This window comes from Eleutherodactylus coqui, chromosome 5, assembly GCF_035609145.1.
Source record: "Eleutherodactylus coqui strain aEleCoq1 chromosome 5, aEleCoq1.hap1, whole genome shotgun sequence".
NCBI lineage: Eukaryota > Metazoa > Chordata > Amphibia > Anura > Eleutherodactylidae > Eleutherodactylus > Eleutherodactylus coqui.
The window spans coordinates 175,109,907-175,124,538 of record NC_089841.1 but is presented as its reverse complement, the minus strand read 5'-3'; the positions used below and the strand labels follow the sequence as shown (position 1 = coordinate 175,124,538).

At 42.6% G+C, this 14,632-nt stretch overlaps 1 protein-coding gene across 3 annotated transcripts in view; it reads right to left on the bottom strand.

Annotated features, from left to right (window-relative positions):
- Positions 1 to 14,632, bottom strand: part of SMTN (smoothelin) — a 106,569-nt gene that overhangs the window by 54,488 nt on the left and 37,449 nt on the right. For all 3 annotated transcript variants that reach the window (XM_066603756.1, XM_066603757.1, XM_066603758.1), the window contains exons 2-7: positions 9,770 to 9,927; positions 9,091 to 9,181; positions 7,034 to 7,112; positions 6,375 to 6,478; positions 5,542 to 5,641; positions 4,048 to 4,379 (exon numbers count right to left, since the gene is read on the bottom strand). In XM_066603756.1, coding sequence (XP_066459853.1) covers positions 4,048 to 4,379; positions 5,542 to 5,641; positions 6,375 to 6,478; positions 7,034 to 7,112; positions 9,091 to 9,181; positions 9,770 to 9,927 — 864 coding nt within the window. The remainder of the gene's footprint in view (positions 1 to 4,047; positions 4,380 to 5,541; positions 5,642 to 6,374; positions 6,479 to 7,033; positions 7,113 to 9,090; positions 9,182 to 9,769; positions 9,928 to 14,632) is intronic.

Sequence of the window (14,632 nt, the reverse complement as noted above, 5' to 3'; positions counted from 1 at the left end):
TCCAGTTATGTAAAACAAGATGCTTACAGCTAACTTAACAGTAACTTTAAATATGAAACCGGTCACGTTTCACTGTGGACAGCATAAAGTAGTGACTAACTCTCCAATTCCAATGGTCTGTTAAGAATGAGTTTAGACACAAGAATCGCTCAAAATACACTCAAAAGAATCTTTTGAGTGATTCTGGTTCTGTCTAAATGCACTGACATTGTGCAGTTTTCGTGCACGAGTCATTCATCGCTCACTTCAAGTTTTCTTGTGATCGATCAGCTGTTATCAGCAGATCCAACTGTTATCATAGCCGGCTGCTCTGATAAGATTCTCTCTGCCTGTGTCCCACTGTTAATTTACAGCGGGGCACAAGCAGTAAGTGCAGAGAACACTACAGCTGTTTGCTTATGCAAAATAGCTGTATTGTTCGGCAAGAGATTATGGCTGTGTCCCACTGTGCCTGCATAGCTCTATAGTAGCTACTATAGAGTATGCAAAGATGATCGCTCAAAAAGGTCACTCAAACTGTCATTTGAGCGACTTTTGAGCCATCATCTGCTAGTGTAAATGGGGTATTACTTATGCGCCACTGTTTGCAGTTTCCAATCACTTACATATTCAAGCTATAGTACCTGGCAAGAGATCAGTCCACCTTATTCATAAGGTACAGTTAATCCCAGCCACTGCAATTGACTTTTTTGCCGTTACACTGCATAGAGAGGAAAGTGTCAATCACGGTTGGTTGGTTGGGCGGGTTGGCAGCCCCACGTGAATAAGCTCAACTGAGCTCTTGCAGAGTTCTGCAACTTCACTATGCAAGTGCTTGAAAACTAGACTGCTGGAATCAGCAGGTCATACTTAGACCTGTCCTCTGAGGGCAGCAGGAAAAACATGACAGGTTTCCACTAATGTCAGTAAGGTTGACACATCGCCTCTACAACCACTGAGCAGCTGCCAGCATCACGGTAAGCCAGTTTAACAATATGACCTAGTATTCACAAATTGACAGTACATGGGATATTATGGACTGCCTATTGTGATGCAATGTCTATGTACTTGAGTAGGTTGTAATTTAATACATTTGGACCAGATTTAAAGCACGTCCTAATATATCTATAGGGTTGTTTATTTTAAAAGGTGCCCATATACTTTCAATAGCTCTCAGCCGAATGCACATTTGGCTAACAACCATTTCTCCTAACTTCATCCAACACACAAATGCTCAGTTCATGTGTTTTTCATGGGGAGAGTGTGGAAAAAGCCATTGCCAGCCACCACTGGCAAAAACTTCTCTCCAGGGCAACAACGGAATTGGGCAGAGCAACTCAACATGCCTGATCCTCCTTCCCCCAGACATCTGTTCAGGGAGAGTCAGGAGACTCAGTACCCGATTTTAATTATACTTACTTCCGTGGTGCAAAGCTGCTTGGCATAAAGGAAGGAAAACCTTCCATACCAACAAACAATCCAGATCATTTACCTTAAATGGCTTATATCAGAATATAAAATTATCCCCCATTCACAGGATAGGGAATAATTTGCTGATCGGTGGGGGTCTCACTGCAGAGGCCCCAGCTGATCTGGAGTACAGAACTTCCTTGTCCCACTCGGTTACTGTGAGAGTTGCTTCTTCCCCCAGCGTCATAACTCTGAATGGAGCGCTGGCCAAACGAGAGTGCCGGAAATACCTGCACTCCATTCAGTCTCCTCCTCACTACGGCGGTTAAAGTTAAACTCCTTCTTCCCCAATGACAGGGCACACCGGGAGATCGGCAGAGGCCTCAGCAGTAAAAACCGCACCGATTAGCAAGTTATTCCCTATCCTGACTAAACTGCACTCAACAACCACAAATTGTTTAAGAGCGTACTTTATCATAATCCCTTACTTAGACTATTTTGGACTGAAGGATGTAAAGTTTTTTGGGGATTTTCAGCTTTACTTTTCAAAAGTCATAACTAATTTTTCTATCAACATGGCCTTGAGTGCTTTTTTTTACATGGTGAGCTGTAGTATTAGTACCATTTTTTGGGGGGGGGGGGGGTACATGTACTGCATAGCTTTTATTCATTTTTTATAGCATTTGTGGGGTGGGGGGTGGGGTGCATTGGTTCTGCCACTTTTCTCCTTTTTTTACAGCTTTCATGCAGCATAAATGACAATTCTTTTCCTGCACGTAGGTGCAATTATATCAGTACCAAAATTATATTTGTAGGGTTTTCCACAATATAAAACCAAAAAACAAAAACATTTTCTTTTTTGGAAACTTAGTTTGCATCTTTGCATTCAAAGTCACATAACATTATTTTGCTAGCTACGGAGGTATTTGAGGTCGTTCGCTTTTATTGGCACCATTGTGGGGTACATATGGATTTTCTAATCACTCTTTTTCCCTTTTTTTTTTTTTTCAATTTCACCTACCAAAAAAAGGCAATAAAATGCATTTTTGGCAGTTTGTTTTTTTGTTTAGAGCATTTTCTGCACAGGCTAAAAAGTGTGAGCAATTTATTGTACAAGTCGCTACAGATGCAACAATACCAAAACTTTAAAAAAAGATAAATAAAAAATTAAAAACTGAGGAAGGCCACCTGCAGACGGCCGGGTCGGATTCGGCTGCGAGAATTCTCGCAGCGGGACCCGACCCGAGCGCCTGCAGAGAGCACCGCGGACTCACCTGCTCCCGCTCTTTTCAGGTGTCGGCTGCTGGGCAGGCGGCGCATGCGCAGAGCGGAACCGGTGAGTGATTTCGCGCAGACAAACCGCAGCCATCTGCATAGGATTGCGTGCTGTAATGCAATCCTATGCAAGCATCCAGGGGTGGAAATTCTGCGGGGAATCCCACCGTGGAATTTCCGCCCGTCTGCAGGTGGCCGAAAGAGCACAAAGAAAAAAAAAAAAAACCCCACACACTTAATAGTAAATAACCTTTTAACAATTTTTTATATCCCTGTGGGGGACTTGAACCTGCAATGCTTAAGGCCGGCTGTCCACTGGCGTTGTGGTATCCCGTGGCGGATCTCTGCCGCAGGAGCCCCCACTCGGGAGCAGGAGCCGCAGACGAATCTCCGCCGGTCAGCCTAATCTAATAGATAGGCTGACCGCGGAGAATCAGGGCAACTCGCAGCATGCTGCGAATTGCCTGCCGCGAGTGGAGAATGGCAATGCTATGGAAAGATTCAGACTGCATGATTCGCCAGCAGTTTACCGCCGGCAAAAATCACACCCGTGGACAGGCACTATGAGGCCTCCTGCACAGGGGCGGAAATTCCGCGGTGGGATTTCCCACAGAATTTCCGCCCATGCTCGCTGTCATAGGATTGCATTAGATAATGCAATCCTATGCAGACAGCCGCGATTTGATCGCGTGAAAACATGCGTGTCCTATTTCTGTGCGAGCCTTGCAGAAGCCCGCACAGAAACGTCATTCGTGACGCCAGCTCCGCCCTGCACATGCACCGGCTGGGTGGCAGCCGACACACAGCAGAGCGGGCAGACCCCGGGAGCAGGAGAGCCGCAGTGGTCACTGCAGGGGAATGGCTTGCATCCTGCTGCAAGAATTCTCACAGTGGGATCCGACCCGGCCGTCTGCAGGAGGCCTTAATCGCTCTAATACGCTGCAGTAGTTCTGTACTGCAACATATTAATCATTAGCATAGCAATCAGATGCAATGGCAGGCCCAGACACGGATGACAACACAGTGTCTGCCAACCCTCTGAACCCTTTACACGTCATGATCAATATTGATCCTAGGATGTAATTGTTTAACAGCGGGGACGGTGGTCTCACTGATCCCCGTTGTTGCAGCAGGGGACTGGCTGTAAGTCATAGCCGGCTCCCACTACACATGGCATGGTTTGCATATAGCTAGCACTATCCATAGAATGTAAGTGTACACCCATTTGTGGGAACCCCTTCCTACCCAGGCCATAAATCTATGCCCTGGGGTGGGAAGGAGGTAATAAATTCTGACAGTTCTGCCTCAAGGAAATACTTCTGTTTGCCTCTCCTTTTTCAGAAGGAATAGAACGGTAAGATCATGGCAGAGAATTGATGATACCTTATTTGCCAAATTCTGTTTATTAGTCCAGCTGGATTCAGGTTTTAGAAATGCACTTGGCTCCTGAGAGGTACTTGTAGTACTTGGAGGGTTCTCTTGTTCTGTATTGTTAGTCTGAGGGACAGACTCGATGAGAACCTCACTACTGTCACTCCGTGGGGGGTCTTCCTCAGAGTCTGTGCTAAGCGTGGAATGCTCAGTTGTACAGGACTGGGCCATATTTCCAGGTTCTGATGAGGATGATGAGGACGATGAGGATGACGATGAGGATGATGAGGAGGACGAAGACTTCTCTCTTGGAGTATTCAGAAGCGATATGTCGGAAACTGGTTCTGTAAATACAAGGAAGTAATCATTTCTATTCCTGACAGTCATGGACTGCAAAACTACAGCAGGAGTCTTAAGTGAAAACGTCTGTCTCTGTATATAGCATGGAATAGCAAGAGGCATGTAATTGGGGGGTGGGGGTGCGGAGGGGACACAATAGATCTTGCAGTTTTCACTCTGGCACCAAGTTGGGGAATGACAGTCCTGTGTCACCAACAGGGTGCTGAGCAACAAGTCTGTCACTTGTCTTAAGCAGGAAAAAAAAAAAAGCAACTGTTGGGCTGAGTAAACAGGAGCCGCTCAATCTATGAGTAACTGCTGTTCACTGAACGGAGGCAGGAGGGTCAGACCAATCCCTGCCCACTCGAACAACAGGAGCTGTTATGGCCGTCAAGTGCTAAAGCACCCGACCGGCGTACTGTGTAAAGGTACCTTTAGCTTAATAAGGCAAGACTTCCTGTTCTGTACAGCAGCCTCAAGGACTACAGACACTAGGCTTAGAGGGAATCACTGACTTCTATGGATGAGCGATCTGAACAGGAAGGCAAGCGGTGACCATCCCCTATTGTAAATGGTGGAATGTGTGTTTATATCCATCACCTTTTTTGTAATCCTGTCTGATCATGAGAGGACTGCTAAAAACGTCCTTTTTATAGAACAGGAAGTGTCTATTAGACTTAGTGGACAGAATGAAAGGAAGAAAGATTAGTATTTTCTCAACACACAGAAATTTTTTTTTTTGGTTAAAAATGTAAAACGGGTGATTTTTTTGAGAACACATTCCTTTCAAAAGGTGAATATGTCAGCTCAAACATGCCATCCAAACGGCAGACATCATGTTGGAGTGCCGGAGGAGCTGAGCAGATTCATATCTAGTTTTATGGGAAAGATTCAGTATAAGTTGTAGTTTTATTCATTTATATCTCTGCAAGTTCTGAGCTGAACAGTCCAATGGGCGGAGCCATCAGTGATTGACAGCTATCTGTGTATAGTCATACAGTTGTCAATCACTGGTAGGACCACCCATTGGAGTGTTGAGCTCAGAACACACAGAGGTTTAAATGCATTAAATACAAGTTATCCTCATGGTTCTGACGATTTCCTGGAAGAAATGGGATTTGGTGGTTGAAGCATTGTAAACAAGGGTTAAAATAGCATGCAGCATACCATTATGTTCCATCTGATCGTTTCCATTTTGAGAGGCACGAAGTTCATGGATTTGAGCTTTGATAATGTTTCGTTCTTCCAAGTCCTCTTTCTCCTGTGCCTATAAAGAAATTACAAAAACAAGTAGGAGAGCAATTACTGCACATGCTAGTGTTCAGCCAACACGAACATCTGAGCCCTATATCCTTTCAGTAGCCATCTCTATCCAACAAAAATGGTTTGGGGGAAGGTTCAACTTATTTTGTTGACATTACCAGAGTTTTTAAGCACACACTATGGCAGTGATGGCCAACTTAGTACATTGGAGGGGGGGTGGGGGAAGGAGGCACTTTAGATGTGGGCTCATATCTTCATTCCAGGGTGGCACAATACATTCAGTGCAGCAGTCCCAATATTGCCCCATGAAACACATTTCTTCTTCCCCAATAGTACTTATCGCACAGCTCCCGTATCCTGCTGACACCAACTCTTGACATCAGCAGAAAGCAGTTTCACTGGGCAATGCTGCCACCTACAGGCCACACTAAATCATACTCGCTCTAGAACAGAGGAGCCAAATGATTGCTCCACAGAATGGGGAAGGGGACACAAAGGCTTCACGGTGGTACCCCCCTCTACAGTACTCTATGAGTGAGGAGTCAAATGCCTTTAGGAGAAGCACAATCATTATGTGGGTGAATTTTGAAAGAGGAACTTCTACCCTTGTAGATTTCATTTTAGGATGACTTCTAGCTTCAAATTTTAGTCGATTTGACTACAGCTTAAAAAAAAACCAATTCTTAAAAATTAATCCTTGTTCCTGATTGGTCAACTAGCTTCTCTTTACTACTTACCAAAGAAGGAGCTGCATCTCCAAAACTATCCATACTCTTGGCTTGCACAGTTGCATTACTATGATCTGCATAGCGGCTGACCAGCATGCCTGACAGTGCTGCAGCTAAGGGAAATGGGGAAAAGAGGAAAAAAAAAAAAAAAAAGTCACACAAGCGGATTTATACAGTATAACACAAATGCAGTCTGACACAAATGTTACATGAATGAGATAAAGAAAAAACAAAAAACCTGTCACATGTCAAATCATACATGTCGATGACATCAGATCACTTTCAATGTGGCAGGTGGAACTCTCACTGCTCTAAAGCCTTGTAAACACGGAGGAAGCGGACCTGGATTTGACACAGAATCCGCATTGTAATTTATATCTTGCGGATTTGAAAACTGCGTTGTTGGGGGGGGGAGACAAAAAAACCAAAAAAAAAACCACATGACTTGACTCCCACTACATACAGATCTGCAGCATTGTGAAACGCAGAGCGCCATGGGTCAGCCTTGGATTTCTGCCACAGATAATGCCCCATAAACATTTATTAAGGGAACGACCACACCAGGTACAATCTCTGCCATGGTTCCAGCAAATAAAACAGACACTTGTTTAGGTTTACAGTTTGTTTGTTTTTTGCCAACGAATGAAACATTGCCTGAAAGACGTTACCTTCTATCTCATCGTTCCTTATTTTCCGAATAGCAGCTCGGATAAGTTTTCTCTCTTCATATTCACTGGCACCTCGAAGCTGGAATAGATGGTATAAATAGCAATGAGCACTTGGTGGCATAAACGCAGCAGCAAGGCCTAGTGGCAGCCAAGATATGTATTTAAATCGGCAAAGGAAAAACCGGTGCCCCCTACTGGTGACAAAATATTGCTGTTTCTGCACATACTTTAAAAGGGCTACTATGGTAAAAAACACATTTTATCATCTTTACCTTCCCTCATCTGATTGCCTTTCACACTCTGGAGGTCTCCTGCGTATAGCAGCCACTTCTCTGCAGTGCAGCCCCCTGTCTAATGCTCATCAGGCACTATCTTGAGTGATATATATTTTTTTAAACTTAATTTTACCTTTATCCCATAATGAATCAGCACAGCATTTAGCTGGGGCTATACCATTTTTGCCAGCTGGGGGGACAGTTTATTATCACCTTCTATATTCTTCTAAGTAAGCTACAGACCACAAGTATACAAATCAGGAGGATGAGCTGTGATCTCCTCTATTATAACAGTGTGAGCATCATCAATAACTGTCAGGAGTGTCTGTACCCTCCTCTAGGCAGTTTCTCCAGTAGGGATTATGTAACAGTGTCACCCAAACTGAGAATTTCACAAAAAATAATAATAATAATGCATAACTCCAAGCAGATCTGAGCTGTCCGGAATGGAGATCATGTGACCATCTGAGGAGGAAGTTTCAGATGGAGAGCAATAACTAACCAAGGTTATATACACCAGGGAAATAGCTACTATATACCTATCTAAAGTGTTCCTTCAATAAAACAAAAAAAAATATTTCCTTTTTCTTGTTTTATTGAAGTCTTTAACACAAGGTTCTCAAGAACAGAAACTAATAATGTTTGGTGTAGAATATAAATCTCTCATCAGGCTCATTACAGGAAAGCTTTCCAAGTGCACAATAAAAACCTACAGTGGATAATTACACACTAGAAAAAAATATGATATCCATGGCTAAGAATAAGGCCCTGTCTCTATAGGTCCAAAGCACAAGTCTTTTTCTAGCCTCCCTGAGGTTTATATCAGCGTTTCCTGACCTTTTCAGCAGCGATCAGCATTGTTAAGTGCCTCAAATCCTGCACCACTTGGGGTGCGGAATTCACCCCTTCATTGAGAAGAGGTAAATTCTGCAGCGGAAACCATGGTAAAAAAAAAAATGTACATGCAACCTAATAGGGTTTCCCAGGCAGCACCTGCCAGGATACACAAGTGTAGGAATAGAAGCACCGCTTCGACCCCAGAGTAGCAGCCGGCAGTCGTAATTGGTGCAGCTCTCATTGATTTCAATTACAAGCGTCGGGCAATACACAGATGTCGGAGTAGCACTTTCACTCAGATTCCAGCGAATCCCGGCGGGCACTGACTAGGAATCACTCATCTGACATGAGCTTACACAGTCTTGCAGCCGAACCCGCGCCCCCCCCCCCCCCCCATTGGGGATCACTGTTCTAGATGTATACAATAAAAGCTTTTTTTTTTTTTTAACCAAAAAAAACGGTTTCCCCCGAAAATAAGACAGTGTCTTATATTAATTTTTGTTCAAAAAGGTTTAACTTTTTTACATGTATAGCTGCCTGGACACTATTTAAATTGTTTTAATTAACTGTTAGCAGGGCTTAATTTGGAGTAGGGCTTATATTTCAAGCATCCTCAAAAAGCCTGAAAAATCATTTTGCATCCTCAAAAATTCTGGATAATCATGCTATGTGTTATTTTCAGGGAAACCGGGTAAAACCACAAGTTCTGGATTTTGCCTTCTCTAGCCATTCAGCATTGAAGAGTGAACAGCCAGGTGCTGGGATATACCACCTCTGCTTCAACCTTTCCCATGTGCAGGGAGCTGACAGATTTCATAATGTAGATTAAGTGCAAATGTGTCACTGTGGAGGCTTGTGTGTCTCATCTTTATTTAATGTAGCAAGTCTAAATGTGGGAAGAGAACACAGTGTCTTTACCAGGTGTCACACATACTGAAGACGTACCAGAGTTGTCAGCTCCTCCACATCATTCATCTCCTCCAGTCTTCCTGCCAGGGAGTGCAAGGATTTCTGTTGCTTTTCTTCCAATTCAGTGCTTTTAAAATAAAAGTTTAGACATGAAAGTCTTTAACAGGTCAGTGGAAAGAAAAAGGAAAGAAGGGCTCATACTGAATGCAGTCTGAATACAGAAGCTGCTGCCTCAGCATTCTAGAATTGCTAGCCATATACTATTGTAGAGAAGATGTGATGCCTTCTTGGCCTGAATCTGTCTACAGGTCACTGATCTTAAGAACTTGCCATGATGATTGTGGAAGGGCTGTGGATTGGACGGCTTCGATTGACTTCAATGGAAGCCGTCCACATGGAAAACGCTCTAAAATAAAGTATGCCACGATTTTTCATCTGCGTGTGTATGAAAAGTCACTTTCCCATTGTATGCTATGGACGGACATTGCTGCGGAATCCACAGGTAGATGCCCACCGCGGATTCCGAAACAAAAATCCACCCATGTGCATGAGGCCTTATTACAACTGTACTGGATTAGACGGTTGTTAGGCGACGAAATTCTCCGTTGATCACTTGCATCTCCTCCTTGCCAAAGCAGCTGAGCCTACTGGGTTTTGAAGGGAGTTAATCAGTCATAAGGTAATTCGTAAAGGACATGTTTAACATTGAACAAACCCAGGCTGATTCTCCTTGTCCTCCTGTCCATTGCTTCTCTCGGATCTGAAACGCTTGGACGCCAGGGCTTCTTCACAACACTCAAGCTCCTTCCGCCGTAGCTCCCTTATAGCCGAGCGAATCTGCCTCCTCTCAGCCAGGTCCATTGTGATTTCCAGCTGTGAACGACACAGAACATACACAACGTCTGAGCCAAGGGCGAAAATGTGCGGGAGGTTTTGGGGGATTAATACTAAGTAAATTGTTAGGCAGACTTAATGTCGGATGACTGAATAAACGACTCTTCAGATTTTCCATATTCACAACAAAAGGCCTTTAAAATTTCAACACATCTGTTTATGGAAAATGTCATTTCAGCAGATGACTGGATGAAAAGGCACAAAGTATTTAACCACTTCTGTCATTTAGCAACAAATGCCACTCTCCAAAAGAAAGTAGCACATGAACCCTAAGGACCCAAGGGCGATTTCACACATAGGTTTCTTATAAAGTGCAAGTTTATGGCAGTTTTTAACGAAGTTTGAGCAAAGCCTTCGAAAGTTGGGAAATCTAAAAGGAAGGTCCTCCTACTAGATCCACTTCTGGTCTGGCTTTGTAAACTGCCTAGAGAACTGCTACAAAACCCTGTGAAACCCCGCTAATGAATAACCAGAAATAATTGTATATATGACAGGCAATTCACAAAACTAAACTGGCGTATTCAACTGTACCATCAGGAAAAGCTCCGTTCTCATTAGCATCAGGTTCAATTCTTGACATAGCAGCTTTGATTAAACATTTTGGTATAAATCCCAATGAATCCTTATTGACCCAAGTGTTAGTGCAAACCAATATTTGCTATATGATATACGATTTGGGGTCCAAAGGTAGTTTAGAGAGGCGAGACTCTCAAAACTCGCACGAATATGAACCCCATTCTTTTGAATGGAGTCAGTCATATACATGAGAGATGATTTCCCTCACTGCATCGCATTGAGGGAAACAGATTTGTTTAGAAGTCATGGACTCCAGATGTCTAATTTGCCAGCCAAGAAAGGAAGTTAGTCCAAATACATAATAAAAGCCACATACAAAGCATGAACCAGCCACGTTTCAGAAACATAACCAGAGCAGTTTTGTGGTGCAACAACCGCCTCAGGTGCTTTCTAGGAATCTAAGAGTTGTTGATCTAATCTAAGGAGATGTTCATATCTTGAGACACCAGATGGCAGCACTGCACTACCAGATACTCCGCGGAAGTGGAATGCAGATGATATAAATAGGAGATCACATCTGGCCATCCAGGTTGAAAATTTCCCAACAAATTGTTTTTAAGTCTACTTCTGCAACAAGGAAAAAACAAGTTGGCACTACGTGCAGTACTTGGCAGAATCAGCACATGTTCTGGTTAGATTTCTTCTGCCTGATAAACGCTAGTTTAGTTTTTTACATTTTGAAACATTTTTAGAAAAATCTGGACTGTAAATAAACTGCAGACAAACTATCAGGAAAAGCAAAACATTGAGCGAATTGCCAATAAAATCCAAAAAGAGGCATATGTATGCAAGGGGAAGAGGAGGGAAAGAACAGCTAAATAAAGAACATCTGGCGCAGACATGACAAGCAGTTATTTCATAACCATTTCAGAGAAAACTATATTTAAAAAGTCCATCAAATAAGTATGAAACATTCGTCCTTAGTTATACAATGGATTTAAGCCAAATTAGCCAATGATACAAGGGGGGCATTTCTGTAACATTCATATGTCTCCCACAAAGATCAATCATTAAACTAGTTCTGTAGCAGGAGCGCATAGAACCGGGGTACTTGTCCAAATTCTCTGCTAGAAACATGGAAGGAAATTCTGGAAGAGAAATAACAAAAACCACACCTAGTCACTTTTTCAAGCTGAGAACACCTGCAAAAACCCATCCATTATGACCAGTCATAAAAAAAACCTATTCAAAATCTCAAGAAAATCCTAAATTCTTAACCCAATTGCCCACAGCCTATGGAAAAACAGTAGATTTGTCCACTGAAAATTTGCGCAAAAAAAAAAAAAAGTTTGTGCAAGTCCAACTTGTGCAAAATATTTGCAACTTTTCCAAGTGTACAAATGCTTACACGACTTTTACAGAAGGGCACAGCTTATCAGATGGGGCATTTCTGCCCAGGCCTAACATACATAGAATATCACAAAATTGGCTATGCCATTGTGCCCACTACGCTAGCCTCATTTAAATAGAGTTACTACTACAGTAGAGCTTGCCAAAATATTGCCGATACAAATTTGTAGAGAGAGCAGTTCCAAACAAAAAAAAAACAAGTGACATAGGAGTGATTGTATACAAATATGCCACTCAAGATGTCCCAAATGCTTTTCTACATGATCTGTACATGCAATCAGCCACATAAAATGTAGTCACTACTGCAGCTATAGGAATTTCACCGACATCAGTAAGGGTCCGAGTAGCCAAAGTTGAAGGACACAAGTGCACATCCTATTGAAAATAAAGTGGTTATCCCTCTTTGGGTAAATTTGTGTTCATGTGATAACCAATGTGAAACTAGCAAGAATGCAATTCACTTTATTTACCCAAAGTGGTACTTTTGTGCTGAAAATCCCACCAAGGCCAGTTTCACGCGGCTGAAACCCTCACACGCGTTTGGTGCGTTGCGAAACTCTCAAAACCCGCATGAATATGAACCCCATTCTTTTGAATGGAGTCATATACATGAGATGATTTCCCTCACTGCATCATGGGAAAATAAAATATAAAAAAAAAATTGCGGCATGTCCTATCTTTTCATGCTTCTCAAAATGTGTTGCCCATTGCTTTCAATGGGACAGTAAAAAACCTGCATGCAAAGTTTCCCACTGAAAACAACGGGAAACACTTGACAATCTTGTAATGTGCCTGAAATCCGTGTAGGAGAATCGCTATTTTACAGAAGTGATGGGAAGAGTTTTTGCCAGAAAAATGCCCTGCATCAGTGTGAAAGCGAATGTCAGTGAGCGCAATATTGGACCGGGTTTCCCCGAGAGGGAAAGGGGTGTGTCTCATACTGACCACAGAAGTTTATGGAGAGGTGGGGAGTGGAAGGAGACAAGCTAAGACTCATACGTGGCTGTTACAACTAATGGGAAGCAATATACAGCTACTGAAATCACATCTACACTGCTGTACACTGTCCTCCAAGTGATTTCTCAGTGTATTTTAGAGAGATAATGAGTAGCATCTGCGGTTCTCTAGATGTTGTATATCGGAGAATATCATAGCAGTCTCCTCCCACCACTTCAGGGACTGAAAATTAAAGTCTCGGAGTGGAAGTCTGGTAAAAAATAATGGAAATAATTAGCATTATTCCTCCTCATACACACATCAGCCTATTCCAAAAAGTCAGCTAGAAGTGTAGGTAGCACTAAACCACAAATCAGGCACACAAATGGTACTATTGCTGTCCACCAAGAGAATATTGTGTAGTTGTGTGTAATATTCCTACAATAAAGGGAATCTATTTTCGAAGACCCGATTGCTCACTGAAGGAGAATGTGGTGGCATAGCATAGGAACCATGCAGGAGGCACATGTGTAGCAATACAAAATGCTATTGTATGATAGGAATGCAGAAACCTCCTGGAGAAAACTAGATCTGAAGGAGAAGAGTGAAATGTCAGATAGTGACCTATAAAGCTGGAATGAGTTTATGGAAGATATTTCATTGCTTCAGAGTATAATCAAATCACTCACAGCGGCACATTATGTGTCATTTCTTCTAAAAGCAAAGCAAATTTTTTTAATCCCTGAAGAATTCACATTCCCAGCCAGAAAGATGGCCGAGTACTGGTGAGGAACACAGTTTTTGATCTAAAACCATTAGAAGTGTTGAATTCGTCAACCACTTGTCTGTTAACCTTTTGTATGCCAATGCTCCCAAATGGGATCTTTACTTTTTAAATTTTTTTTTAGTGACCTAAATTTTACCAATTTTGTTTAAAAAAAATTGATTTGTATATAATGATGCAGCTAGAAAAAAAAAGAAAAAAAAAAGTTAGATATCCACCAAATGTTAATTTGGATTTCACCAAGTCTTCCATGGCAGCACACCATAGTGCTTGCTTCTTGACCCCGAAGTTAGAGAGACCCCTTCTACTATTCCCAGTGATTTTCAATGGCTAAGCATATGTAATAGCCATGACAGGAGGGATATTTAAGGGTGCAGTCATAGAAAACTCATGAAAGCCGAACAGCAAATATTTTCCTTTTTTTTTAATGCTCTTCCATAACAGCAACATTCTCCTGGATCTGGGGGGGTCAGTTGGGATTTTTGCTAGGATGGGAGGATAAGTTTCTTGTTAGCCCTTGAGCGAAACTGACTCCAAGCCAATGCAGACATGCAGGATGTCAAGAGGCAATCATCGGAGTCAGTGGGGCTATGGCTGCATAGCTATGAGGACATTGTCCCCTTCTGCCCAAACTCGGGAATTTAGAGGATCTGTCACATCAAAGTATTTAAGTGGTTTTGTCCTTCAGACACTGTCCATTGCTTTCCCCCAAATTTTGTCTAAAATGGGCCAAGCACAGAATGGCCTTAAAAAGGGAATTAACTAGTGTTTTATCATGGAAATGGTGCCCACCTTTTCCTGTATAGTCAGAACTGTTGCTCTCACCACCATGTGGATTGATTTTGCATGTGCTTCAGCCAAGAAACCTGGAGCCAGTTTGGGTGGGGGAGCAGAATTCCAGATCTGCTCCCTGGTAGATTTTCCTTTCAGTTGAATGTTTAACAAGTTAAGCCAGACAGGTTGACCTGGCCACTTTGATAACCGCAACACAGGGTTTCAGAAGTGCTGAATCAGCACCCAATGTTCTTTCAAGGAGAC